General features: G+C 38.3%; 1 protein-coding gene and 2 long non-coding RNA genes across 49 annotated transcripts in view; 1 reads left to right on the top strand and 2 right to left on the bottom strand.

Moving 5' to 3' along the window:
* The window catches only part of pcsk6 (proprotein convertase subtilisin/kexin type 6), an 884,625-nt gene that overhangs the window by 698,039 nt on the left and 160,059 nt on the right, over positions 1 to 26,527 (bottom strand). For 2 of the 47 annotated variants that reach the window (XR_015495136.1, XR_015495092.1), the window contains exons 19-22: positions 19,000 to 19,129; positions 9,403 to 9,515; positions 6,208 to 8,113; positions 4,266 to 6,058 (exon numbers count right to left, since the gene is read on the bottom strand). The exons of 1 other annotated variant lie outside the window; for it this stretch is intronic. Coding sequence is in view for 3 of the 46 variants with exons in the window: in XM_087260238.1 (XP_087116364.1) it covers positions 8,013 to 8,113; positions 9,403 to 9,515; positions 19,000 to 19,129 (344 nt within the window). In the remaining 43 variants the exon portion in view is untranslated. Of the gene's footprint in view, positions 1 to 4,265; positions 8,114 to 9,402; positions 9,516 to 18,999; positions 19,130 to 26,527 lie in introns of those variants that run through there. 44 more of the 47 variants (XR_015495107.1, XR_015495108.1, XR_015495109.1 and 41 more) reach the window with 44 other exon arrangements.
* Positions 1,052 to 4,490, top strand: LOC147843020 (uncharacterized). Its single transcript, XR_015495347.1, has 2 exons — positions 1,052 to 1,805; positions 2,642 to 4,490. It is a non-coding gene; the product is annotated as an uncharacterized LOC147843020 (long non-coding RNA).
* LOC147843019 (uncharacterized) lies at positions 10,690 to 14,424 on the bottom strand. The gene is made up of 2 exons (XR_015495348.1): positions 12,639 to 14,424; positions 10,690 to 12,110 (listed from the first exon to the last, which is right to left on the bottom strand). It is a non-coding gene; the product is annotated as an uncharacterized LOC147843019 (long non-coding RNA).

Raw genomic sequence — 26,527 nt, 5'->3', positions numbered from 1 at the left:
TCGGGAGAACCGAGAGAATTCCCGGAGGGCCGGTCCGTTTTTTTGGCCGTGAGGGCTGGTGTCCCTAGCTGCTCGCACTCTCAGCAGTCGCACTTTTTTCATTTATTTGTTTATTTGACCATAGTCTCACTCTTTTTATTCATTATTTTGCCGCAGATCTGCTCTTTTTATTTCTTTTCTCGCAGCCCCGTGAGCAAAATGCAGCCCGCAGGTTAATGATGATCATCATTAACCTGCGGGCTGCACCCCATTCCACCCCAAACAGCAGCACCTTAGTGAATATTAAATAATATTAATGATTATTACACCTGCTCAAGGAAAATCAGATGATTCACTACATTAATAAATCTGACATAACTTGATCAGAAATCTAAAAAGGTAGGGTGAAAAAAAGAGTAGACATCAATAGCAGCAGATAACGTTGCAGGGCTCAACAGTGCCATCGTGGTCTAGTGGTTAGCATTTTTCGTTGAGACGCCGCTGATCCGAGTTCGAACCTCACCAGAGTATATTATATATTTTTCATTTTCAGTGTTAAGACATAAAATACTGTTTGGGTTAGTCATGTTAGTGTCATTAGAAACTGAATTGGACTTAATGTTATTTTAATATAGTCAGTCGTCGACTAAGGTGGGCCCGTCTAAGGCTTGAAACTCCAGAGCTAAAAAGGAGTCCCACTCCGGCCCTGCCTATAGCGCATGTGTTTGGACTGTGGGGGAAACCAGAGCACCCAGAGGAAACCCATGCGAACATGTGGAGAACATGCAAACTCCACACAGAAATTTTGGCTGGAAGGGCATCCGCTGCGTAAAAACTTGCTGGATTAGTTGGCGGTTCATTCCGCTGTGGCGACCCCTGTTTAATAAAGGGACTAAGCCGACAAGAAAATGAATGAATGAATGAAAATGCAGAACTGAATTGGTGTAACCATTTTATAAATGTAAAACTTTATAAAAACTAAATTTAAAAAAGTTTTAAAATGTCAAACTATTGATAATAGTTTCATATTTATGTTAGTTTACATCAAAGATTTATGATTTTTTTTTTTTTTGGAGTGAAATGATGATGCACAGTAATGATTGAACTGCACAGTATCTCCTCATGGTTGAGGGCTTGTTAATACTGCAGCTTGTTTCGCACACAGTTTAGTGTGTTTCACACTCAGTGATTAAAGAGAGTTCAGAGACATCATGAGGGAGAACATGAGCCAGATCACAAGTGTAAGGAGCAGCTGTGAGACTTCAATACACTGATCTGTGCCTTAAGCCTGGTTTAAAGTTCTGCGTCAAGTGATCGGAGTGACCCACGGCACATGCAACACGCGTAGCTGTGCATTTATTCTGCGCGCTGTTTCTGTTGTTCTGCAATAACACTTCTGTAACGCTAGTTGGCAGTGAGGTGTTTTTGTTCCTCTGTGTTGATTTTCTTCGCTGGTGTTTTGTTTTTTCTGAACAATTCCTTAATGTACAAGTGGCTCAAGCTCGCTCATTATGAGGCAGGAACCGGCGGACGTGCAACAACTTTAACCATGAGGTAAACACAAAACAAAACTTTCCATCCAGAGCTCCTTCACGGGACTCCACATTAGTGATGGGTCGTTCATGACCGATTCGTTCCTTTTGAACGAATCTTCAATATGACTCGGGAACTACGAGTCCTCTCAGGGAGTGATTCGTTCATCCGCGCGTGCGCACATTTGTGCAGGTGATATCGTTCATTCAAGTCTTTTGAGTCGTTCATCACGGAAAGGCAGAAGCCAATCATAGATATATACACTAGATGTTGCATAGGGACCCTGAGCATGCGTCAATAGCGCCGCCACATTGGTACAGTGCTCCCAGGACAAGTGTCATTCAACCGCCCTAGTCAAGACAGTGTTATTACGTGAAGATGTGGGACTTTAGCACTGTGTACGGGTGCAGTAACGAGCAAACAAAGAAAACAAAGCACAAAGGCAGAACATTTCATAGGTAAGATTTAGTTTTTTTCTGTTTTTGTATGTTCTGAACTTTTGTGCTAATCAGGTCCCGTTATTGATGATAACAGTCACTTACTGCATTCACCATACGGCAAAGCAGCTCCAACTCGCACTAAACACTCGGCTTATGCTAGTTTTGTTGAATAAAATCAGCAAACAATGCAAAAGAATTATGACAACGAGATGCTGCGCTGCCAGAAACTTGTATTATTGTCAGCTAACGTTAGTGAAAGAGTCGTTCAGGGGATTCATTCACAAACGAATCGCTCCCTCCGTCAGTATGAGAAGTGAAAGCAGGAGAGGAGGTGTGTTTCAGGACATGATTAGATCAAATTTAACAGGGAGGGTGAATAGTACATTTCTGTACACACAAACACAAGCTTTTTGTCAGGAATGCCCATGCGATCACTGATCTATCAATGTAGAAAAGTGATGTAAAATTATAATTTTCGTAATTAGAAAAAAAATTACACACTAACATCCAGGAAAACTCCCGATCATAGATATATGTGTATATGTGTATATCTCTGGCTTCGGATGGCCACAATCCTCCACTGTACATTGGTCCCGCATTCATTTCAAAGGAGCGCTACCCTGTAGCAAGATGGCGGCGCTATTGACGCATTCCGTCCAATAGACAACAATAGGCCAGGCGACATCTAGTGTATATATCTATGGAAGCCAATCATATGCGTTTAGAGCCGGAAAAAGAATTGATCCGTTCATCTCTCGAGTCCTCTATGGGGTCTGTGTCATTCGTTTATCACGGGCTAATCATACGCATTTAGAGCCGGAAAAAGAATTGAATTGAAAGGTGAACTAATTATCATGGCTCCTTTTGACTCAGACTGTGTACATTAGTTAAGATTATATGTGACTGTCAGTGTAACGTGAACGAATCACTGATATTTGAAGACATGAAGAGGTGAGCTGAGCAAAGAGACAACAAAACCTTCATAGACAAAAGAGCAGGTAAACATTGAATGATTATTTTCTCCTTCTTATAGTTTTCTATTTATGACTTGTTTGTCATGTGATCAACCTTTTGGGCTGGTTGTAGATGTGTTTGGAAGCAATCCGTAACATTTTAATAATATTTTGGCAAATTGAACCAAATGAATGAAATGACTTGAAAAAAGATTCGTTCATCCCGATGAACGAGACTTAAAGATCCGAGTCAGTAAAATGATCCATCACTACTCCACACTTGTAAACAATCGCTCCAACAATCGTGCGGCTCTCGGTCCCGCCCAGACTTGTCAGCGCTACCAAGCCCACCAATCACAGAGCTTGTGCTACGAGTCGTTCCACAGCGTAGGGCTATTCGTCAACGCGTAGGCCGCACTGTAGCATACGCGTGCGCTTGAAGCAGAAGTATAGATCAGCCTTTAGAGTCCCACCAGTGACGATAAACTGTCACATCGCACTGCTACGAGTGTGATATTGTGTTTATACAACAGTTCACTAAAAAAACCCCACTTATGATAGCCTAAAATAAATCTTTATTTTTACTTTTATTTTTTTTATGTATTTTTCTGGCTACACTCATGCCTTGAAATGTAACTAAGTAACACAATTAGCTACTATTTTTAAAAATGACAATAGATTGTAACATTTAAGTTATTCCTAACACTGATGGATGATTAGTTGGGCAGTACGTGAAGCATGATTACTCAGGTTATGCTGATTTCACAGGATTTTTGAGTGTTTAGCTTGGATGTGTGGGCATAGTTTGATGTCTTTACCTAAAACTTTAAACATTTATTTTATTCAGAATAAAATGGAGAATAAAATATAATTTAAAGCACTCGTTTGGCACTGAAGCCATGAACTGTCTGCGTTAATGTAAAACGTATCGTTGCATAACCTTCATTGACAAAATCAGTAAACTGTGCATATTATTATTACTATAAAAAGTATATTACTGCCAAAGTAAAAGCAACTAACTGAATAAATAGCCTAAATTAAAGGAAAAAGAGGGACCAAAATCAGTCATGAGGTCCAGTGCCCCCCTATGGGATTAAAATGCCCCCTCAGTTATGACATCCTGATGGTCATCCTTATCTTTATGTACACACATATATATGTGTGTGTGTGTGTGTGTGTGTGTGTGTGTGTGTGTGTTCAGACAGTTGACCGAGATTCACTGCAAACAGATTCACTCCATCTAAATATTTACACGCTGTGATATCAGAACATGCAGAACCACTGGAGAAGCTAAACAAACGAGTGCTCATTAATGGACCACCAGCACACGAGAAAAGAGAAACGCAGACACCCTTCAGTCTTCATTGAGGAAAGCTTTATATTTCAGAGCACTGATGGACTTCTTTCCACCTTCAAATATTTAAAATACATTAGATACATCGTTTCAAATGTACAGTGTCATTATTCTGGATCATCCGTGTGATTTAAAAGGGACAGTTCACCCCCCAAAATAAAAAGCTCCTCATCATTTACTCAGTGGTTTTATACTTTTATGAATTTCTTTCTTCTGTTGAACACAAAACAAGATATTGTGAAGAATGTTGGGGGGAAAGCAGCCATTGACATGTATAATAGGAAGAGAAAACACTGTGGAAGTCAGTGGCTGTTTTTCAGCATTCTTCAGCATATCTAGTGTTCAAAAGTTGAAAGAAACTGCAATAGGTGAGTAATGATGACAGAATTTTCATTTTGGTCGAACTGTCCCTTTAATGTCTTAAAGGGATAGTAAGTCAAAAAAAAAGGTTTGCTATTAATTTGCTCACTCTCAGGTCATCCAAGATGCATAAGAGTTCTTTCAACAGTAGAACAAAGGAGAGTTTTAGCTTAAATTGTGGTCATTGGTGATTCTCAAGTCAATGGCAACCAGCACTTTGAGAGTTAAAAACACATACAGGCAAAACAAAGGTAAAACTCCTGCTGACAAACTGAGGTCTAATGAAAGGGAAATGATCAATCTACGCAAGAAAAAGAACATTGTTTACAACATGACTGGCATAAATGCACCCAGGAACATTAGTTGAGGCAATAATATTGCAATAAAATGTGATTTCTTTCATAGACTGATTGTTTTTTTTTTTTTTTTTGTAAAAGACCTCGATTTATTATAAAGAGCAACAGGTATTAATTTTATTTTGCATATATGTGTTATTTTGGGTAAGTACCAGAAACAGCTGACTGTTTTTTATTTTTTTAGAAAATTTTATTTTCTGAGCTGTGGCAAAAAACACAGCTAAATCAATTCTGCATTTACATTTTTCAACAGCAGATGGCGCTCCAGACTATTTTTTAACAGCAGATGGCACTCTAATCTAGTTTTAACCAGCAGATGGCGCTCTAAGCTAGTTTTTAACTGCAGCAGACGCCCTTCTAATCTACTTTTTACCAGGAGATGGCGCTCTAAGCTACTTTTTAACTGTAGCAGATGGCACTCTAATCTAGTTTTTACCAACAGAAGGCAATCTAAGCTAGTTTTTAACAGCAGATGTCGCTCTAAGTTAGTTTTTAACAGCAGACGACACTTTAGGCTACTTTTTAACAGCAGATGTCGCTCTAAGCTAGTTTTTAACAGCAGATGTCGCTCTAAGTTAGTTTTTAACAGCAGACAGCACTCTAGGCTAGTTTTTAACAGCAGACGTTGCTCTAAGTTAGTTTTTAACAGCAGATGTAGCTTTAAGCTAGTTTTTAACAGCAAACGACACTTTAGGCTAGTTTTTAACAGCAGACGTCGCTCTAAGTTAGTTTTTAACAGCAAACGGCACTCTAGGCTAGTTTTTAACAGCAGATGGTGCTCTAAGCTAATTTTTAACTGCAGCAGATGGCACTTTAATCTAGTTTTTACCAGCAGATGGCACTCTAAGGTAGATTTTAACGGCAGATGGTGCTCAAGGCTAGTTTTTAACAGCAGACGTCACTTTAATCTAGTTTTTACCAGCAGATGGCACTCTAAACTAGATTTTAACGGCAGATGGTGCTCTAGGCTAGTTTTTAACAGCACATGACGCTCTAAGCTAGTTTTTAACAGCAGATGGCGCTCTAAGCTAGTACTTACCAGCAGATGGCGCTCTAAGCTAGTACATACCAGCAGATGGTGCTCTAAGCTAGTTTTTAACAGCACATGACGCTCTAAGCTAGTTTTTAACAGCAGATGGCGCTCTAAGCTAGTACTTACCAGCAGATGGTGCTCTAAGCTAGTTTTTAACAGCAGATGGCGCTCTAAGCTAGTACTTACCAGCAGATGGCGCTCTAAGCTAGTACATACCAGCAGATGGTGCTCTAAGCTAGTATTTAACAGCAGATTGCGCTGTAAGCTAGTATTTAACAGCAGATGGTGCTCTAAGTTAGTTTTAAACAGCAGATGGCGCTGTATGCTTTACAAACAGCCGTATTCTGCTTCCTTCCAATTCCTAGCACATAACACATGTAAATAAATTAATCGTTATTGGAACAAAAACGTGCGTTAGGTTTAAGCGAACTACAGTGTTCATAGTAAGCTGTGTTTACAATAATCTCATGACATAAAAGCTCATTTATATGATTAGACCAATGCACAATCACTTTTCCATTTGTGTGTATGGTTAAAAAAAACTAGCCTAGAGCATTATCTGCTGTTTTAAACTAGCTGAGCACGACATTTGATGTTAAAAACTAGCCTAGAGCGCCATCTGCTGTTAAAAACTAGCCTAGCATGCTATTTGATGTCAAAAACTAGCCTAGAGCATCATTTGATGTTAGACTAGCCTCGCTATCTGTTGTTAAACACTCGCCTAAAGCATTGTCTACAGTTAAAAACCACCCTAAAGCGCCATCTGCTGTTAAAAACTAGCCTAGCACCCCATTTGATGTCAAAAACTAGCCTAGAGCATCATTCAATGTTAGACTAGCCTTGCTATCTGTTGTTAAAAACTACCCTAGAGCGTTGTCTGCTGTTAAAAACTAGCCTAGCATGTCATTTGATATCAAAAACTAGCCTAGAGTGCCGTCTGCAGTTAAAAACTAGCCTAGAGCACTGTCTGCTTAAAAAAAAAAAAAAGCCTAGAGTGCCATCTGCTGTTAGAAACTAGCCTAAAGCACTGTTGTTAAAAAATAGCCTAGGGTGCGGTCTGTTGTTAAAAACTAGCCTGGAGTGTCGTTTGCTGCTAAAAAACAGCCTAGGGCACCATTTGCCGTTTAAAACTAGCCTAGAGCACCATCTGAGCCTAGAGTGCAGTTTGCTGTTTAAAACTAGACTAGAGCATCGTCTGTTGTTAAAAACTAGCCTAGAGCACTGTCTGCTGTTAAAAAAAACTAGCCTAGAGTGCCATCTGCTGTTTACAACAGCCTAAACAGCTGTTCACTGTAAAAAAAAAAATAGCCTAGAGCGATGTCTATGATTTAAAAACTAGCCTAGAGCACCATCTATTGTTAAAAAACTAGCCTAGAGTGCCATCTGTATTGAAAACTAGTCTAGCAATTTGCAGTTAAAAACTAGCCTAGTCATCTGCTATATGAAAAACTAGCCTAGTGCGCAAAAAGAAAATAGTGTAGATGTATATAGAGAAAATAGTGATGCATTTGGACCATCTCAGAATATATTACTCTACTTATTTTTTACCACAGCTCTATTAATTTTGTATAAATAACCAAGGACCTTTGTTAATGGGCTACTGAAGAATAAAAGTGGATGGTGTCAGAGCAAATCAACAGCAACATCCCTTCAACATCGCAGCTTTACCCTAAACATTATCGGTCATCCACCAATGTGATCACTCTCTCTATCTCTCTGGGAAAATCGCATGATCATTCTCTCATATACAGTTACATAATAATTCAGAGCGATGTCTTTGAATAAAAAAGAAGCAATTTATACACGTACTGCATGTTTAAAAAACAGACGATCTTAAAAATATATCTCGTTTAACTCAGACAGCACCCCGGACAGGGTTTCTTTTTTTCAGGAAATGAGGAGTATTACTTCTGTCATTAATAATCACAGTTTAACTAGTTGGAAATGTACATTAGATCATACAGGTGAAGGAGGAGCAGGTCGGTCCAGTGGACGGTGCTGTGGTCATCCGGCGGTCATCAGACACGTCCGGCAGCAGAACTGACGAAAGAGCTTCTTCTCACATAACCGGTTGGACTTGACCATCTCACAGAAAACTTCATCTGCTGTCAGAGAAAGAAATGTGAGGTTTAGAGCACTAGGTAGTGAACACTTCACTCAATGTTGACTGTTTAGATTTAGCATATTGAAACACAGTATGGTTTGCATTTGCAGAGAGAACCATGCCATTAGACACTCATTTGAGGCTCAGAAGTTTATGAAAATCATACAAAATGACAAAGATACAGACTGTGAACTCTTGTGAAAGGGATAGTACCCAAGAATGAAAATCTTTTTAGCAGAGAGTCCATCAGGTTTTTGATTGTGGCCTATCGAACATTGGTCCACTCCTCTTTAATAGCTGTGTGTAGTTGCTGGATATTGGCTGAAACTGGAACACACTGTTGTATACATCAATCCAGAGCATCCCAAATATTGCTCAATAGATGACATGTCTGGTAAGTCTGCTGGCCATGCAAAAGCTATGATGTTTTCATAGTGTCATCTGCTGTTAAAACTAGCCTAGAGCGCTATCTGCTGTAAAAATAGCTTAGAGCAACTGGTGGTTTCTTAACTGGTGGTTTGGGTCGCGGGAACATTTTCAGTGGGTCGCGGAGTGTGTGATCAAAAAACAACAAAAGTTTAATATTTAACTTATTTTGCTTATATCGGACTTTTATTTTGAAATGTGCGTGCGACAACTGTACCATTGGTATATGCCGAAGCTTGCTAATGGGACTTTTAATTTGCCAGTAACCTGGGACAAGCACTTTCGGCGAACGAGTTTGTGAAGTGTCATCGGTTCACTATTCCTCCACTGCACACCAAGTGCAAACACAGATTCACGGACACTGGAGCATTTTGAAGCTGCGTCGATTAGTCCATCCATCATCAGCGGATAGCTCATGTGTCAACTCAGACAGATCAGCTGATAGACGCGGCTTTGAAATCATCCGGTGTCCACATACTTGTGTAGGCACTTAGTGAAGAGTGGAAAGCTATTGACCTTCACTGCCAATCACAGTAATTTCTGTTGAGCACGTGAACACAATGGCCAATCAGTGGTTTTTAAGAACATACTAAAATGTTAGCGGGTAATGGACGGTTTTAAATTTTCAGTACTGAAGTCGATACTTTTGACAACCCTACATATGGTCTGTTTTAAGGATTTCATTGCTATTTTTCTAGACCCCTGCTGTTTATGGAGGATGAGAGAGCTCTCAGATTTCCCCCAAAATATCTTAATTTGTGTTTCCTAAGTCTTTGGAACGACATTAGGGTGAGTAATTAATAACAAAACTTCCATTTTTTAGGTGAGCTAACACTTTTCGTGAATCTATCTGAAGGAACGTACCATTATTACAGGTGGCGTTGACGATGCACGTGCGACTCACGAGGCTGTATCCGTCTTTACACTGCGTACAGCTTGTCCCGGGACCCTGACAGCTCAAACAGTTTTCCTCACACCTGAAGACAACACACACACACACACACCTCACTTGAGCCGCTGCTGCTTTTGATGCCTGAAAACATTAGAGTTGATGAAACGAAACTGACAGACTTCCTGAAAACACAAGGGAAGCCAGATGAGCAGAACATGAGCATCATGGCATGAATATGCATGAAGCGGATGATCAGGTGTGAAGCATCATTGCCAGTGAGTGACAGCCATCAACTGAGCCAATGCTTGATTCATAAATGGGTATTTAATCAGAAAAAAAGGTATTTGGAGCTTTAAATCCTTGTTTTAAACCACTGATTTGAGTAAAAAAAAAAAAGATATGTTATTTCACAACATGATCAAATTTCATGTTTAATCTTAAGATTTTTGGCCCTTATTGACTTCCATAGAAACTGATTTGTCAACTTGGTCAAGCTGTGGTGTTTACATAATTAATTTTCACATTTTGCCCTAATAGCCTTCCATTGATCTCACATTTTAAACCACTGTTTTGAGTAAACAAGGACATGTTATGTCCTAACATGATTAAATTTCATGTTCAATCTTAAGATTTTTGGTCCTTATTGACTTCCATACCAACTGACTTGTTGACTAGGTCAAGCTCTGGTGTATACATAATTAATTTTCACATTTTGCCTTAATAGCCTTCCATTGATCTCATATTTTAAACTACTGATTTGACTGAACAAGGATATCTTATGCCATAACATGATTAAAGTTCATATTAAAGTAGAAATTTTTTGGCCCTAATTGACTTCCATACTAACCAAGTTGTCGACTTGGTTAAGCTGTGGTGTTTAGATTATTATTTTTCACATTTTTCCTTAATAGCCTTCCACTGATTGCAGGTTTCTAACCACTTATTTAAGTAAACAATGACATCTGATGCGATAACGTAAATAAATTTCATGTTTAGTTTGAATTTTTTGGCCCTAATTGATTTCCATAGAAACTTACTTGTCAGCTCGGTCAAGCTGTGGTGTTTACATAATTCATTTTCACATTTTGCTCTAATAGCCTTCAATTGATCTTGTTATGAACCAATGACTTCAGTAAGCAAGAATATTTTATGTCATAATATGATCAAATTTAACATTTAATTTTAAGATTTTTGGCCTTAATTGACTTCCACGCTAACTTGGTAACCAAGCTGTGGTGTTAATATCATTAATTTTCACATTTTTCCCTAATAGCCTTCCACCGATCTCACACTTTGAATCAATGATTTAAGTAAACAAGGGCATTTTATGACAAAACATGAATACATTTCATGTTTATTTTGAAGTTTTTTGGCCATTATTGACTTCCATACTAACTGACTTGTTGACTTGGTCAAGCTGTGGTGTATATATAATTAATTTTCACATTTTGGCCTAATTGATCACAGGTTTTGAATTTCTGATTTGAGTAAACAAGGATATGGTATGCGATAACATGATCAAATTTCATGTTTAGTTTTGAAAGTTTTGACCCTGTTTGACTTCCGTAGAAACTGATTTGTCAACTTGATCAAGCTGTGGTGTTTACAATATTAATTATCACTTTTTCCCTGATAGCCTTCCATTGATTTTACATTTTGAACCGCTGAGTTGAGTAAATAAGGGCATCTTATGCTAAAACATGAAAAAAAATTTCATGTTTAATTGGAAGTTTTTTTGGCCCCAATTGACTTCCATACTAGCTTACTTGTCGACTTGGTCAAGCTGTGGTGTTTACTTAATTAATTTTCACATTTTTCCCTAATAGCCTTTCACTGATTGCAGGTTTTGAACCACTGATTTGAGTAAACATGGACATTTTACGCCATAACATGATTAAAATTCATATTAAATTGAATTTTTTTGGCCCTAGTTGACTTCCATACTAACTGACTTGTCAACTTGGTAAAGCTGTAGTATTTACATAATTAATTTTTACAGTTTGCCCTAATAGCATTCTGTTTATCTCACATTTTAAATGACTGATCTAAGTAAACAAGGGCATTTAATTTTAAGATTTTTGGCCCTAATTGACCTCCATACTAACTGACTTGTCGACTTGGTCCAGCTGTGGTGTTTACCTAATTAATTTTCACATTTTTTCCTAATAAGCCTTTCACTGATTGCAGGTTTTGAACCAATGATTTGAGTAAAAAAGGATATTTTGCGCAGTAAGATGATTAAATTTTATATTAAATTCAATATTTTGGCCCTAGTTGACTTCCATGCTAACTTACTTGTCAACTTGGTCAAGCTGTGATGTGTTTATATTATTAATTTTTACATTTTCCCTATTAGCCTTTCATGTCACATTTGAACCACTGAATTGCGTAAATAAGGATATGTTATGTCATAACAATCAAATTTCACATTTAATTTTGAGATTTTTGGCCCTAATTGACATCCATACAAACTGACTTGTTGATTTGGTCAAGCTCTGGTGTTGACATAATTCATTTTAACACGTAGCTCTAATACCCTTCAATTGATCTCATGTTTTGATATACTGATTTGAGTAAACAAGGGAATCTTATGCCATAACATGTTTAATTTTAAGATTTTTGGCCCTAATTGACCTCCATACTAACTGACTTGTCGACTTGGTCAAGCTGTGGTGTTTACCTAATTAATTTTCACATTTTTTTCCTAATAAGCCTTTCACTGCTTGCAGGTTTTGAACAAATGATTTGAGTAAAAAAGGATATTTTGTGCAGTAAATTTTATATTAAATTCAATATTTTGGCCCTAGTTGACTTCCATGCTAACTTACTTGTCAACTTGGTCAAGCTGTGATGCGTATATATTATTAACTTTTACATTTTTCCCTATTAGCCTTTCATGTCACATTTGAACCACTGAATTGCGTAAACAAGGTTATGACATAACAATCAAATTTCACGTTTAATTTTGAGATTTTTGGCCCTAATTGACATCCATACAAACTGACTTGTTGACTTGGTCAAGCTCTGGTGTTGACATAATTCATTTTAACACGTTGCTCTAATAGCCTTCTATTGATCTCATGTTTTGATATACTGATTTGAGTAAACAAGGGAATCTTATGCCATAACATGTTTAATTTGAAGTTTTTGGCCCTAATTGACCTCTATACTAACTGACTTGTCGACTTGGTCAAGCTGTGGTGTTTACTTAATAAATCTTCATATGCTCTGCTATGCTAGTTGTTGACATTTACTAAAATAGATAAGAATAATTGGTGCTGGGCCACAATTAACTCAATTACCAACTTTTTTGGGAGTAATTAATTAAAATTGTGCTTATGCTACAAAGGGATTAGGTTTTCAATAAACATTAGCAGTTGTTTTGTGAAAGCAGTTTTTAAGCATATTTAAGCCGAGTTTTCACTGCATTTACCCAGCTTTTGGCTTTCGAGTGCTTCAAAACAGCGTTTCATTCTGTTCATTGTATTTTTTGTATTGCTTATTTAGAGCAAGCTCTCACTGTAGCTGAATGCAGACGATGACATGAGCATAACTGTACTATAACAGCAATACTGTGCTTTTGTAGGTTTATGTTTATGGGGCTGAACAGAGTTTAGAGCTTGTTAATTCAGCCGAGCCCAATAAACATCTCTGTATCTGCTGCTTCGGGTCATTAATTCTGGAGTTAAAAGAGATCACGTATTCTGATGTGGCTCTGACAGCCCAAAGCGTTCACTGTGAATGAGAATTAATGCTTGTTAAGTTCACGTCTTATTCGCGCTGCAATTGAGAGTCAAACGGCACTCTGATAATGCTGCTGCAACACCTTATTCCTATGCCATTGTTAACCCTAAAGGTGACTCTTCTAAAGCATAGAAATACCATAAGGAGTTAGCAGATATTTAGGAAACATGCTAAGTGGACATGTTTGTTTATCTGAAAAACAACGCTAAAGTCAGTTATTCTCCTTTGGAAATGTGTGTTCCATGTCTGTCATTGTTTTGGTCTCTGTAATCAGCTCACTGCCAGCTTACTCGATTATATTTCAGCACAATGAGTTGTCTAGACAGAAAATACAGAGTATATAATTTCAGTTATGAAGGTTTACTCAGTGTATGTGGGTCTGGCCGAAATTGTGACCTCCAAATTTCGACCAATTAGCGTCTCATCTCACATTACCTTTAAGAGTCAGTTGTGTCACGCCATGGCCCATTTGCTATTTACATGGTGGACTTTGTAAGTGGAAAAACCGAACGCTTTACTAGTGAGAAAACAGAGCATCTGCAGCGCGAGGATAAAGAATGAGCCTCCTCCATTCAGCCCCTTTACTTTACTCTTTACTTTGCTCCTTTACTTTCGTGGATCAGAAAACGGTGTTGTGCTCGCTCCACTGAAACATCCATTAGTCTACATAATTAATTTCGTTTGTTAAGCGCAAAGATGTGTTTCAAAACTAATTCTAAATTCATTTTTTAATTTCCAGCAAACGAATAAATGAACAATAATAGCGAAGTGTGAAGTTCTATCCAAACACACATCTTATATCTGTATATAATGTTCATAGCAGGGGCGTCGCTAGACCCCATTTATTGGGGTAAAAATCACCAGTGGTCCAGTAAATGCTTTGAGATTTGTGATTTACTATATATACTTCATATGGAATTAAGAGTCGTAATACCAAAATAAAGACGTTATTCTCAACATGCAACCGAACCAACGCTGGTGAAAGCAATGTAGTTTAATTAAAAAGCAAACTGAGCAAGTGTGCAGAAAAAAACATAGCCGTACACCTCACGCACCACTCCTGCTTGACACTTATGACGTGCTGCTCTGCTCCCGGTTGCAAACATGCACGCTGGAAAAAAAAAATTGCTGCGCTGCTTACGCGCCGCTCAGGCGTTGTGAAACCGGTGTAACAGTCTTCTTATGGAGTTAAATTTGCTTCTTTATTATTCAATCAAAAATATTTAGTTTTAAAGAAAATTAAGTACGTAGTAATTAAAAAATAATAAATCCATTTTGAACAAATCTTCAATATGACTCGGGAACTACGAGTCCTCTCAGGGAGTGATTCGTTCATCCGCGTGTGCGCACATTTGTGCAGGTGATATCGTTCATTTCAAATATAATCACATTGGCAGAAGCCAATCATACGCGTTTAGAGGCGGAAAACGAATTGATCCACTCATCTCTCGAGTCCTCTATCGGGTCTGAGTCATTCGTTCATCACGGGTCAATCATACGCGTTTAGAGCCGGAAAAAGAATTGAACTGTTCATCTCTCGACTCCTCGGGTTTGAGTCATTCTGTCACGTAAACAACGAACGATCATGGCTCCTATCGGCTTAGATTGTGCATTGGTTAAGATTAAATGTGACTGTCAGTGTAACGTGAATGAACCCCTGACATTTGAAGACATAAAGAGGTGAGTTGAGCAAAGAGACATCAATACCTTCATAGACAAAAGAGCAGGTAAACATTGAATCATTATTTTCTCCTTCTTATAGTTTTTTATTTATGACTTATTTATTGTGTGATCAACCTTTTGGGCTAGTTGTAGATGTGTTTGGAAGCAATTCGTAACATTTTAATAATATTTTGGCAAATTGAACCAATTGAACGAAATGACTCGAAAAATGATTCGTTCATCTTGATGTACGAGACTCAAAGATCCGAGTCAGTAAAATGATCCGAACTTCTCATCACTAGTGTTGTGTGATTGTGTATGTGTTTCTTTGTGATCGTTCTTGAAAAAAACAATAAAATATGATTATAAAATTTTTTTTAAAACTAACACTGCGTGGAACCCAGCATTTTTTACAATGTGTGCACGTGTGTATAAGTATTTGTATTCACTCCTCTTTCTCTGATAGTAAAAGCATACGTAAGGTAATTTCAAACACAATCTTTTATAAGGACCTGCGAATTGAAAGTGTATATTTTCTCATTATAAAACACGCGGATGGAGCACAAGGTCACCCCATAAGAGTAGTAGCTGTAAAGCTGTCCTTGGCGCTCAGTATATGACCTCTGGCCACTTATTCAGTATTTACTATATGTCTTTTGTCATTTGCTGCTGTATGAGCACACAGTGGCCGTGTTCCAGCGTGGATCGCTTCGCTCAGGGCCACAATTTACCTCTGTTTTACGGCTGTCTGATCTATTTGCCTTCAGTGATCCTGAGAAAGGAGCTGCAATCGCCATCCGTGACCTTCATAAAAGCCTCTATTTGCTTTAGACAGCGTTCATAAAGCAAAAGACTGTTGATTTATAAATTGTGGAGTGCCGAGGCGGCTCTCCTCTCTGCCAGCCTTATGCTGCACATTACAGGCATCTAAAACGCCGTGATGGAGTTGTAAATCTAATACATGAAAGATCTGCGCTGCACCTTCCTCTGCGGGACTGCCTTTATCTGCAGAGCCTATTGCCTAGTGATCATTATGGAGAGAAAAAAGGAGCAAGCGTAAACTAAAAAACAACTTTTTACACTATTATGTGGTGAATTTTAAAGTTATATACACTTCAAACCACTTTTACTATGGTTGCCACACTAGAAAACACTGTTTAGAGCTTTTATTTATTGTTTATCCAAATTCTATTTTGTTTTGATGTGATTTTTGGCTGTTGTATCTGTGTTTTATCTCATTCAGCATAGGGATATGGAAATGTAATGTGATCAAAACCTGCCTGGAACTATTTTAGGTGAGTGTTTATATGAAAATAAGAGCACACCGTAGGGTCTTTCACCAGTAAATGATTCACAAACTCAAAGGATCAGTTCATAGTGAGTCTCCGGTCAACTATTCACTGACTAACAAGATTCAGTCTCCAGTCAACGATTCATAGAGTCAAAAGATCTAATCAGAGCAAATTACCAGTCAATGACTCACTGACTCTAAAGATCCAGTCCCAGTCAACGATTCACTGACTTAAAAGACTGTGTCCAGTCAACTATTCACAGACTCAAAAAGATCCAGTTTCCAGCCAACGATTCATTGACTCGAAAGATCCAGTCTTTTTTTGACTAAGTGAAATATCCGGTCTTCACTTAACAATTAATTAACTCAAAAGCTCCAGTCCCAGTCAATGATTCACTAACTCAAAAGATCCAGTCAAAGTGAATCTTCATTTAATTATTCACTGACTCAAAAGATCCTTTGTCCAGTCAATGATTCACTGGCTCAAAAGATCCAGTCAAAGCAAATATTTATTTGTTGATTCACTGACTCAAAAGATCCAGTCAGTGCGAGCCTTCAGTCAATAATTCACTGACTTAAAGATTGTGTCCAGTCAACTAATCACAGACTCAAAAAGATCCAGTTTCCAGCCAATGATTCATTGACTCGAAAGATCCAGTCTTTTATTGACTCATTGAAATATCCGGTCTCCACTTAACAATTAATTATCGCAAAAGATCCAGTCCCAGTCAATGATTCACTAACTCAAAAGATCCAGTCAAAGCGAATCTTAATTTAATGATGCACTGACTCAAAAGATCCATTGTCCAGTCAATAATTCACAGGCTCAAAAGTTCCAGTCAAAGGGAATCTTCATTTAATGATGCACTGACTCAAAATATCCACTGTCCAGTCAATGATTCACTGACTTAAATGATCCAGTCAGAGTGAGTCTCCAGTCAAATATTCAGACTCAAAAGATCCAGTTTCCAGCCAACAATTCATTGACTCGAAAGATTCAGTCAGTGCCAATCTACAGTCAATGACTCAAATGATCCAGTTAGAGCAAGTATTTAGTCAACAATTCACTGACTCAAAAGATCCAATCAAAGTGAGACTCCAGTCGAAAATTCACAGATTCAGAAGATCCGGTTTCCAGTCAATGATTCAACGACTAAAAAGATCCAGTCTCCAGTCAACAACTGATTGACTCAGAAAATCCAGTCAGAGTGAGTCTCTTGTCGACGGATTCACTGACTCAAAAGATTCAGTCTCCAGTCAACGATCTTTTACTTAAAAGATCTAGTCAGAGCCAGTTTCCAGTCAATGATTCATTGACTCAAAAGATCCAGTCAGAGCAAATCTCCAGTCAATGATTCGCTCACTCAAAAGATCTAGTTGATCAGCCTTCAGCCAGTGAGAGCAAGTATTTAGTCAATGATTCACTTACGAAAAAGATCAAGTCTCTAGTCAACAACTGATTGACTTAAAAGATCCAGTCAGACTGAGTCTCGTTGATGGATTCACTAACTTATAAGATTCAAACTCCAGTTAATGATTAACCGACTTAAAAGATCCAGTCGGAGCAAATCTCTAGTCAATTACTCACTGACTCAAAAGATCCTGTCAGAGTCAGTCTACAAAATTCCAGTCTCTAGTCAGTGATGCACTGACTTAAAAGATCCAGTGTACAGCTGACAATTCACTATTTCAAAAGATTACTCAATGATTTGATGACTCAAAAGATCCAGTCGATCAGCTTTCAACCAGTCAGAGCAGGTATTTAGTCAATGATTCACTGACTCAAAAGATCCAGTCTTCAGTCAACAACTGATTGACTCAAAAGATCAGTCAGAGCGAGTCTTTTGTTGATGGATTCACTGAATCAAAAGATCCAGTCTCCAGTTAATGACTCAAAAGATCCAGTAAGAGCGAGTATTTAGTCAATGATTCACTGACTCAAATCATCCAGTCAAAGAAAATCTAGTCAATGACTCAAAAGGTCCAGTCAGAGTAAATCTCCAGTCATGGACTCAAATGATCTTGTCCGAGTCAGTGTACAAAATTCTAGTCTCTAGTCAATGATTCACTGACATAAAAGATCGAGTGTCCAGTTGAAAATTTACTAATTCAAAAGATCCAGTCTCCACTTAATGACTCAAAAGATTCAGTAAGAGCAAATATTTAGTCAATCATTCACTGACTCAAATCATCCAGTCAAGGAAAATCTACAGTCAATGACTCAAGAGAGTCAGAGCAAGTATTTGGTCAATGAATTACTGGCTCAAATCATCCAGTCAAAGACAATCTATAGTCAATGACTCAAAAGAGTCAGAGCAAGTATTTGGTCAATGATTCACTGGCTCAAAATATTCAGTCTCCAGTCAATGACTCACAGACTTAAAAGATCCTGTCAGGGTGAGTCTACAAAAAATTACAGTCTCTAGTTAATGATTCACCGATTCAGAAGAACCACTGTGGAGTCAACAACTTACTAATACAAAAGATCCACTACCAGTCAATGATTCACCGACTCAAAAGATCCAGTCTCCAGTCAACAACTGATTAACTTAAAAGATCTAGTCAGAGTGAGTCTCTTATCGATGGATTCACTGACTCAAAAGATCCGGTCAGAGCAAATCTACTGTCAATGATTCACTGACTCAAAAGTTTCAGAGGGAGTCCTTAATCAACAACTCTACAAAATACTACCCAAACACCCCAGCACATAAAACAAAAACAAACAAGCACATCTGTACTTTACACTATAGTAATATTTGTTTATGGTATCTACACGTTTAACTCAAGTGCTTTGTGTCTGCCAATGAATATGAGAGAATGAAGATGAATATGAGACAGTGCGAATGCAGTGGGGGAGTAACTGAAGACTCACTTGCGGCACATCCTCTGTGTGAATCCTGCAGCTTCTCCACTGTAGTATCCGGGAGCACAGGAACGAACGCATCTCCACTCCTGCTGCAAGAAGCCCTGCGCACACTGAATACACTCCTCCTGCCCCGGCCCTGTCAACACACACACACACACACACACACACCACACCATGAGCTCAGCGCTGGTGGTCTGCATTCAGCTTTCTGCTATTTACACTCATTGGATTCTCCGCTTGAGGCTGTTTAGGACATTAACAATGCAATGTTATCATTAATCAGCAAGACTATAATGACCTTATACAATGTAGGGGTTCAGATGAAGATGATGGATGAACCTCCTCTCCTACAGTGCATCTGGAAAGTATTCATAGCGCTTCACTTTTTCCACATTTTTTTTTGTTACAGCCTTAATAAATTCATTTATTTCCTCAACAATCTACACACAATACCCACAATATTGTCATAATGACAATGTGAATTTTATTTTTGAAATGGTTGCAAATTTATTAAAAATAAAAAACCTAAAAAAAATTAAAAATTACATGTACATCAGTATTCACAGCCTTTGGCGTGAAGCTCTAAATTGAGCTCAGGTACATTCTGTTTCCACTGATCAGCCAATTCAGTTGATTGGACATGATTTAAAAAGGCGTACACCTGTCTATATAAAGTCCCAGGGTTGACAGTGCATGTCAAAGAACAAACCAAGCATGAAGACAAAGGAATTGTCTGTAGACCTCAGAGACAGGATTGCTTCCAGGCACAAGGCTGGGGAAGGTTAGAGAAACATTTCTGTTGCTCTGAAAGTTCCAGTGAGCACAGCGCCCTCCATCATCCGTAAGTGGAAGATGTTTGGAACCACCAGGACTCTTCCTTGAGCTGGAAGGCCATCTATGCTGAGTGATCGGTGAGTGAGTGAACCCCTCTGGATTAGTTCTTTGAGACTATTATTGATTGTTGGACATTGCCATGGCGCGGTGTTCTGCTAACTGAACACCATACGTTAGAACCCTAGACTAATTGCTCATATATTGTGCCAATTTGATTTGATCAATTCACTTCTCTTTGGACTGTGGCCAGAAACCCACGCGAGCATGGGGAGAATATGCAAACTCCACACAGAAACACAAACTGGCTCGGCCGGGACCAGCAACCTTCTAACAGTGCTAACCACTGAGCTGCCGTGCCACCGTATCCTTGATTAATCTAGGAAAGAGGGGGAGGAGTAGGCATGGATAGGGGATTCTTAAAGGCAAAGAAACTAAGGTAAGTAAATCTGGTTATTTACAGTGTGTTTGGCTGCATCTGATTGGTAAATCATGTGTTAACTAATGTGGGACAAGCTGTGGTCAATCATAAGCTCGTGATTGTTTATAAATAAGCTTCACTTCAACACAAATCCATGACAATGTCAATTTTATTTATATGGCACTATTTAACAATGTGCTGCACAGTACAAATCAAAACAGAGAAACAAATATATATATATATATATATATATATATATATATATATATATATATATATTATAAAACTCTAGCTTAAACGGACAATTTTCACCGCTAAAATGCCAAATCAAAGAGGTAAGATTTTAACCAAGATTTAAAAACAGACAGGGATGAAACAGATCTAATACAGTGGGGCAGAGCATTCCACAACCGAGGACCAGCTATTGCGAAGGCACGGTCACCTCTGCATTTCAGCCTCGACTCAGGGATGCATAACAGTCTCTGGTTAGATGACCGAGAGACCGACCAAGCTGATACTCAACTAACATGTCTGACAGATAAGAAGGTGCCAGGCCATTTAGAGATTTAAAAACCAAGAGAAGCATCTTAAAAGTGACTTGATAGTGCACAGGCAGCTATGTGGTCATGCTTCTTGGTCCCTGTTAAAAGCCTTGCAGCAGCATTTTGAACTAATTGTAAGCGAGATAAGGCTTTCTGACTAATCCCAAAGTATAATGAGTTACAAAAGTCCCGTCTAGTGGTAATAAAAGCATGGATTATTGTTTCTAGATAAAATAGATTTGACAGTCGAAGTCGAAGCTGAAAGAAAGGGGATTCGACCACTGCATTTATCTGTTTGTCAAAGCTCAAGCCATCACTCAGAATAACACCCAGATTTTTTACCCAGGGTTTCATAGAAAAACTTAATTTTTCTAGATAAACCATTGTGGCTCTGGAAGAGTTTGACAGGCCAAACTCTTACTCTATTAAAATCTAGAAAGTTCTAGGACAACCAGTCTTTCACACCCGACAAGCATAAGGGTCTCTAGCCCACTTGAACTTGGTTTTAAAGGCAGACCATGTTTTCGAAAGATAGAGCCCAGAGGAAGCATATATAAGGAGCTAGAAAGGGGCTAAAATAGATCCCTGGGGAACACCACATGACAAATGTGCTGCCTCAGATGAATGTTCTCCAACAGTGACTTTAAAACTGCGATTGGACAGATAGGATTTAAACCAATCCAGTCCCCACAACATGCTCTAAGCAGGCCAACAAGATGGCAATCTACGAAGGCCCACAAGTGTTTTTATTCTTAATAACAAATCCAAAATGTTTCTTGATCAGAAAATAAGCGTAGCACAATGTGACACTGAAAATTCAGCTCTGCATCACAGAAATAAATGACACTTTAAAGTTACTACAAGCCAAAAAAGACATTTAAATTTGAGTAATATTTCACAAAGTTTGCATATTTTCTAAAAAAATTACCTCGGATATTTAATTTAATAATTGATCCGCAAAATATACATATTTTTTAAACGCCTTTAAACATTTAAAATACTAAATAAGCAAAAAGTAATGGGATAATTGGATAATAAAATGATTGGTGATTTCAAGGTGGATGATAAAAGGATTGAGAGTGCTTACGTGGACACAGAGCATTTCAAAACAAAAACGCCACTCTTAAATGTATCCAAATTAATAAAGATGTAGCTTGTGTAGACAACCCACACGCATTCGGGTTAATCTGTCAGTTTACTATGCCCGATACTATTGTGTCTATAACATTAGCCCTCCACGTTTCAGTGAACTTGGAAAGCAAACAACTCACGGGCTTATCAGTGGTCTCTGGTGGGCTGGTATAATGAAGTAAGTTAATTAAGTTCCAGAGCTGAGCAGCAATAGTGCTACAGGACTGGCTGCAAAACAATACAAACGCTTCACTCTTTTGTTTCTCACGGTGGATTGATTCGGCTCCTGTGGAAAGCGAGCAATGGACGATATGTGATGTCATTCCTCCACTTCTTTTTGTCATTTTTAATGGTTACACAGAGTCAGGCATTTGATTAACTTATTTACGAGTGTTAGATTTGGCATGGAGTTAACTTGATGGCCAAAATCTGAATGCAAATCTTAAAATGAATCAGTGGTCATTATTGTTTGATCTCTGTTGACTTTAAGATGTGATAATACTGTCTAAAGCAATTTGTAACAGGAGAATAGAATTGAATTGAATACATTTAAATGTACAATTAAGGAGGTATTCAGCAATTCAACAAGAGGCGGCAATACACACATGAAGTGCTAATTAAACAATGGAACTGTTAGTGCTTAGACAATTAAGTGCTAGAGTCACGGGACGTGTTTATTTACAGTGGGTACGGAAAGTGTTCCCCCTTACATTTTTCACTCTTTGTCATATTGCAGCCATCGGTCCCACTTTATATTAAGTGTCCTTAACTACTATGTACTTCCATTAAAAAATAAATACAATGTACTTACTGTGTTTATGATGTATTTGAGAACACTTGTGGTGCTTTTGAGTTGGGATAGAGGTTGGGTTATGGACAGGTTTGGTGGCATGGGTAGGTTTAAGGGTGGGTTAAGGTGTAAGGGATGGTCAACAGTGTATTTACAAATGTAGTTACAAAAGTTAAATACAGATGTAATTACATACGGGTATTTAATCAAGCATAAGTACACAGTAAATACACGTATTTACACAATAAGTACATTGTAACAAACTATTAACTCCTGTGTAAGTACATATTAGTTAAGGCCACTTAATATAAAGCGAGACCCAGCCATTTGCTAAAATAATTTATTTTTCCTCAATAAATTGTAGACACAGCACCCTGTATTTACAGAATTGTTGACATTTTTGCAGATTAATTAAAAATAGAAAAACTGAGTGGTCCTCAGTATTCAGACGCTTAACTCTAAGTATTAAAAAGTACTTAAAACATAACCTAAACATATTCTGAACATAACCTAAACATATTCAGAACATAACCTGAACATAACCAGAACATAAACTGAACATATCCTGAACATAACCAGAATGCATCCTAAACATAACCAGACCATATACTGAACATAACCAGAACATATTATTAACAAATCCAGAATATAGCCAGAACATATCCTAAACATAACCTAAACATATTCTGAGCATACCCTGAACATAACCTGAACATATCCTGAACATAACCAGAATGCATCCTAAACATAACCAGACCATATACTGAACATAACCCGAACATATTATTAACATATCCAGAATATAGCCAGAACATATCCTAAACATAACCTAAACATATTCTGAGCATACCCTGAACATAACCTGAACATATCCTGAACATAACCAAAATGCATCCTAAACATAACCAGACCATATCCTGAAAATAACCTGAACATATCCTGAACATAGTTAAGTGACACCCATATAAGTTTATTGTTATGTAAGTGGATAACCTCAGCTTTCGGTTTCATAATCTGAGGAATATATCAGCGCAATTGACCATAGTAACTTGTTCTCTGAACTTAACCTGAGTATCTGAGAGTGTGATTTGAGTATGTGATCTGGAGTAACCTTCAAAGCAGGTTGTTCAGGTTAAGTTTACCTCTGAGCAAGTGTGAGTGATTTTTATTTAAATTAATTGTTTATTTAAATAAGCTATAATATATATTATAAGCTATAAGCTATACACACACACACACATATATATAAAGCTATAATTTATATTATAAGCTATAAGTATTTAGCAGAAGCCCCCTTTTGATCTAATACAACCTTTTGGGAAAGATGCAACAAGTCACCCTTGGATTTGGGGATTCTCTGCAATTTCTCCTTGCAGATCCTCTCCAGTTCTGTCAGGTTTGATGATGAATGTTGTTGGACATCCATTTTTAGGTCTCTTCAGAGATGCTCAATTGGGTTTAAGTCAGGGCTCTGGCTGGGCCATTAAAGAACAGTCACGGAGTTGTTGTGAAGCCACTCCTTCGTTAGTTTAGCTGTGTGCTTCGGGTCATTAGTAGGCCCACAGGGAAACTGTGTGCACGGAATTCTGCTGATTTTTAGCCCAACATTAATTCTGTTTATTTACTTGAGTAAATGTGTATAAATCTATATTTATTCAGTTAAATTAATTTCAGTATTATTATTTACTAATATAAAAATGTTCATCTAATTTATGCACAATGCAGTTTGTACAGTAATATTTTCTGTCTTTTAGTAGATATATTTTATGAGAGACTTTTATGAGAGGATTTGCATTTTAAACATTAAATAAATGTTAAAAAGGTAATATATTTTTTCAATATATCAAAGTTTTAGTTATGATGCTTCCAAAATAATTCTGCAGAAATACACAGATTTTTTGCTAAATTCTCTGCCGAAATAATAAAAAACGTTCGCAGATTCCGTCTGGCCCAAGTCATTAGCCACGTTTCCACTGTCATTTCCAGGGTCTGCTTGCGAAGAAGCAAGGCTTCCTCGGGGCCAGCGGCTGGACTTTTTCAGGCCAAAGCAAGCCGAATCCATCAGAAACTACCTTTTAAATCTTTTCTGCCATCCAGTCCTGCACTGCTTTACAAAGAGATAGGGAAAAACTGTATGTAAAAAACATGTGTTCTATGACCTAAAACAAGTTTGACGAGGTAAAATTAAAAAATTCAAATTTTCAATGTAGAGCTTTATTAGATATATTTAATACTTTAAGCCATAATTATTTTGCTTTGGGGAGAATCACTGGAGATATGCCGTTCTGAAATATTTAACACTACTTTTATCAAATTTAAGATAGGCGACATTTTTTTCTTAAAACTGAATCGGACTTTTGGGGCGAAGCAGTGGTGCAGTAGGTAGTGCTGTCGCCTCACAGCAAGAAGGTCCCTGGTTCGAACCTCTGCTTAGTTGGCATTTCTGGGTGGAGTTTGCATGTTCTCCCTGCATTCGCGCGGGTTTCCTCCGGGTACTCCTGTTTCCCCCACAGTCCAAAGACATGCGGTACAGGTGAATTGGGTGGGCTAAATTGTCCGTAGTTCATGAGTGTGTGTGTATGTGTGTGTGTGTGGATGTTTCCCATCCGCTGTGTAAAAATGTGCTGGATGGGTTGGCGGTTCATTCCGCTGTGGCGACCCCGGATTAATAAAGGGACTAAGCCGACAAGAAAATGAATGAATGAATCGGACTTTGGAAAGCTGCTGTATGTAAGTGCGATGATACAGGCTAGGCAATATTTTATCACTTGCTCTTATATCCTGAAACACTGAACGGTTTCCTTGACTTAAGATTGCCGAATAATAGGCAACATTCTTAATTTATACTCTTGAATAAATTACCTATAGAGCATCATAGCCTAGGGATTAATGTATATTTAATGTTGTCTACAAGGGTGTTATAAAAAAGCCAACCTTTTATACGAGTGATTAATGGAGAAATTCTATAGTTTTATTTTATGAATGGTGCGCTGGGTTATTCCTCCGTTTATGACAAGACCATTTGATGTACAACGCCAACAGTCGGTTGATGAGTAAACAAATATAATGAAGGAAAATACAAAGGCCTAAACTTCCTCGTTCCTGTTGTCTCCATTTTAATCTTTGTTGGATGATGATGGCGTGCTTTATCTGCCTGAGTCTGATTTGAGCTTTTCTTCCCACTGAACTGGGCTGGTTGTGTGACGTTTGATTCGGGGGATGTTCTGGGGTTGGGGTTTGCATGCTGCACTGCGAGCTATTGGCCTGACAGTGGAAACGTGACATGATTTTGGCCTCACTGCTCAAGATCCTGGGCTGTTGGCCCAGCCCAATAAAAGACCTGGCTCGCACTGGCCCGACAGTGGAAATGCAGCTATTGTCTTGTTGGAAGGAAAACCTTTGGCCCAGTCTGAATTTCTGAGCACTCTCGAGAAGGTTTTCGTCCAGGATATCCCCGTACTTGGCCGCATTCATCTTTTTCTCATTTGCAAGCAGTCGTTCTGTCCCTGCAGCTGAAAAACACCCCCACAGCATGATTCTCTACTACCATGCTTCACTGTTGGAACTGCATTAGACAAGGAATGAGCAGTGTCTGGTCTTCTCCATGCATACCGCTTAGAGTAAAGGCCAAACAGTTCTATCTTGGCCTTTTCATACTAGGAGAATTTCACCACCTTGGAGTCCTTCAGGTGTTTTTCAGCAAACTCCACTAAGGAGAGGCTTCCATCGGGCCACTCTGCCATAAAGCCCTGACTGAAGGAGGTCTGCAGTGTCGGTTGACTTTCTACAACTTTCTCCCATCTCCTGACTGCATCCCTG

Source organism: Danio rerio, chromosome 7 (genome assembly GCF_052040795.2).
Source record: "Danio rerio strain M-AB ecotype USA chromosome 7, GRCz13ab, whole genome shotgun sequence".
Taxonomy (NCBI): domain Eukaryota; kingdom Metazoa; phylum Chordata; class Actinopteri; order Cypriniformes; family Danionidae; genus Danio; species Danio rerio.
This window is presented reverse-complemented; position numbering and strand designations above follow the sequence as displayed.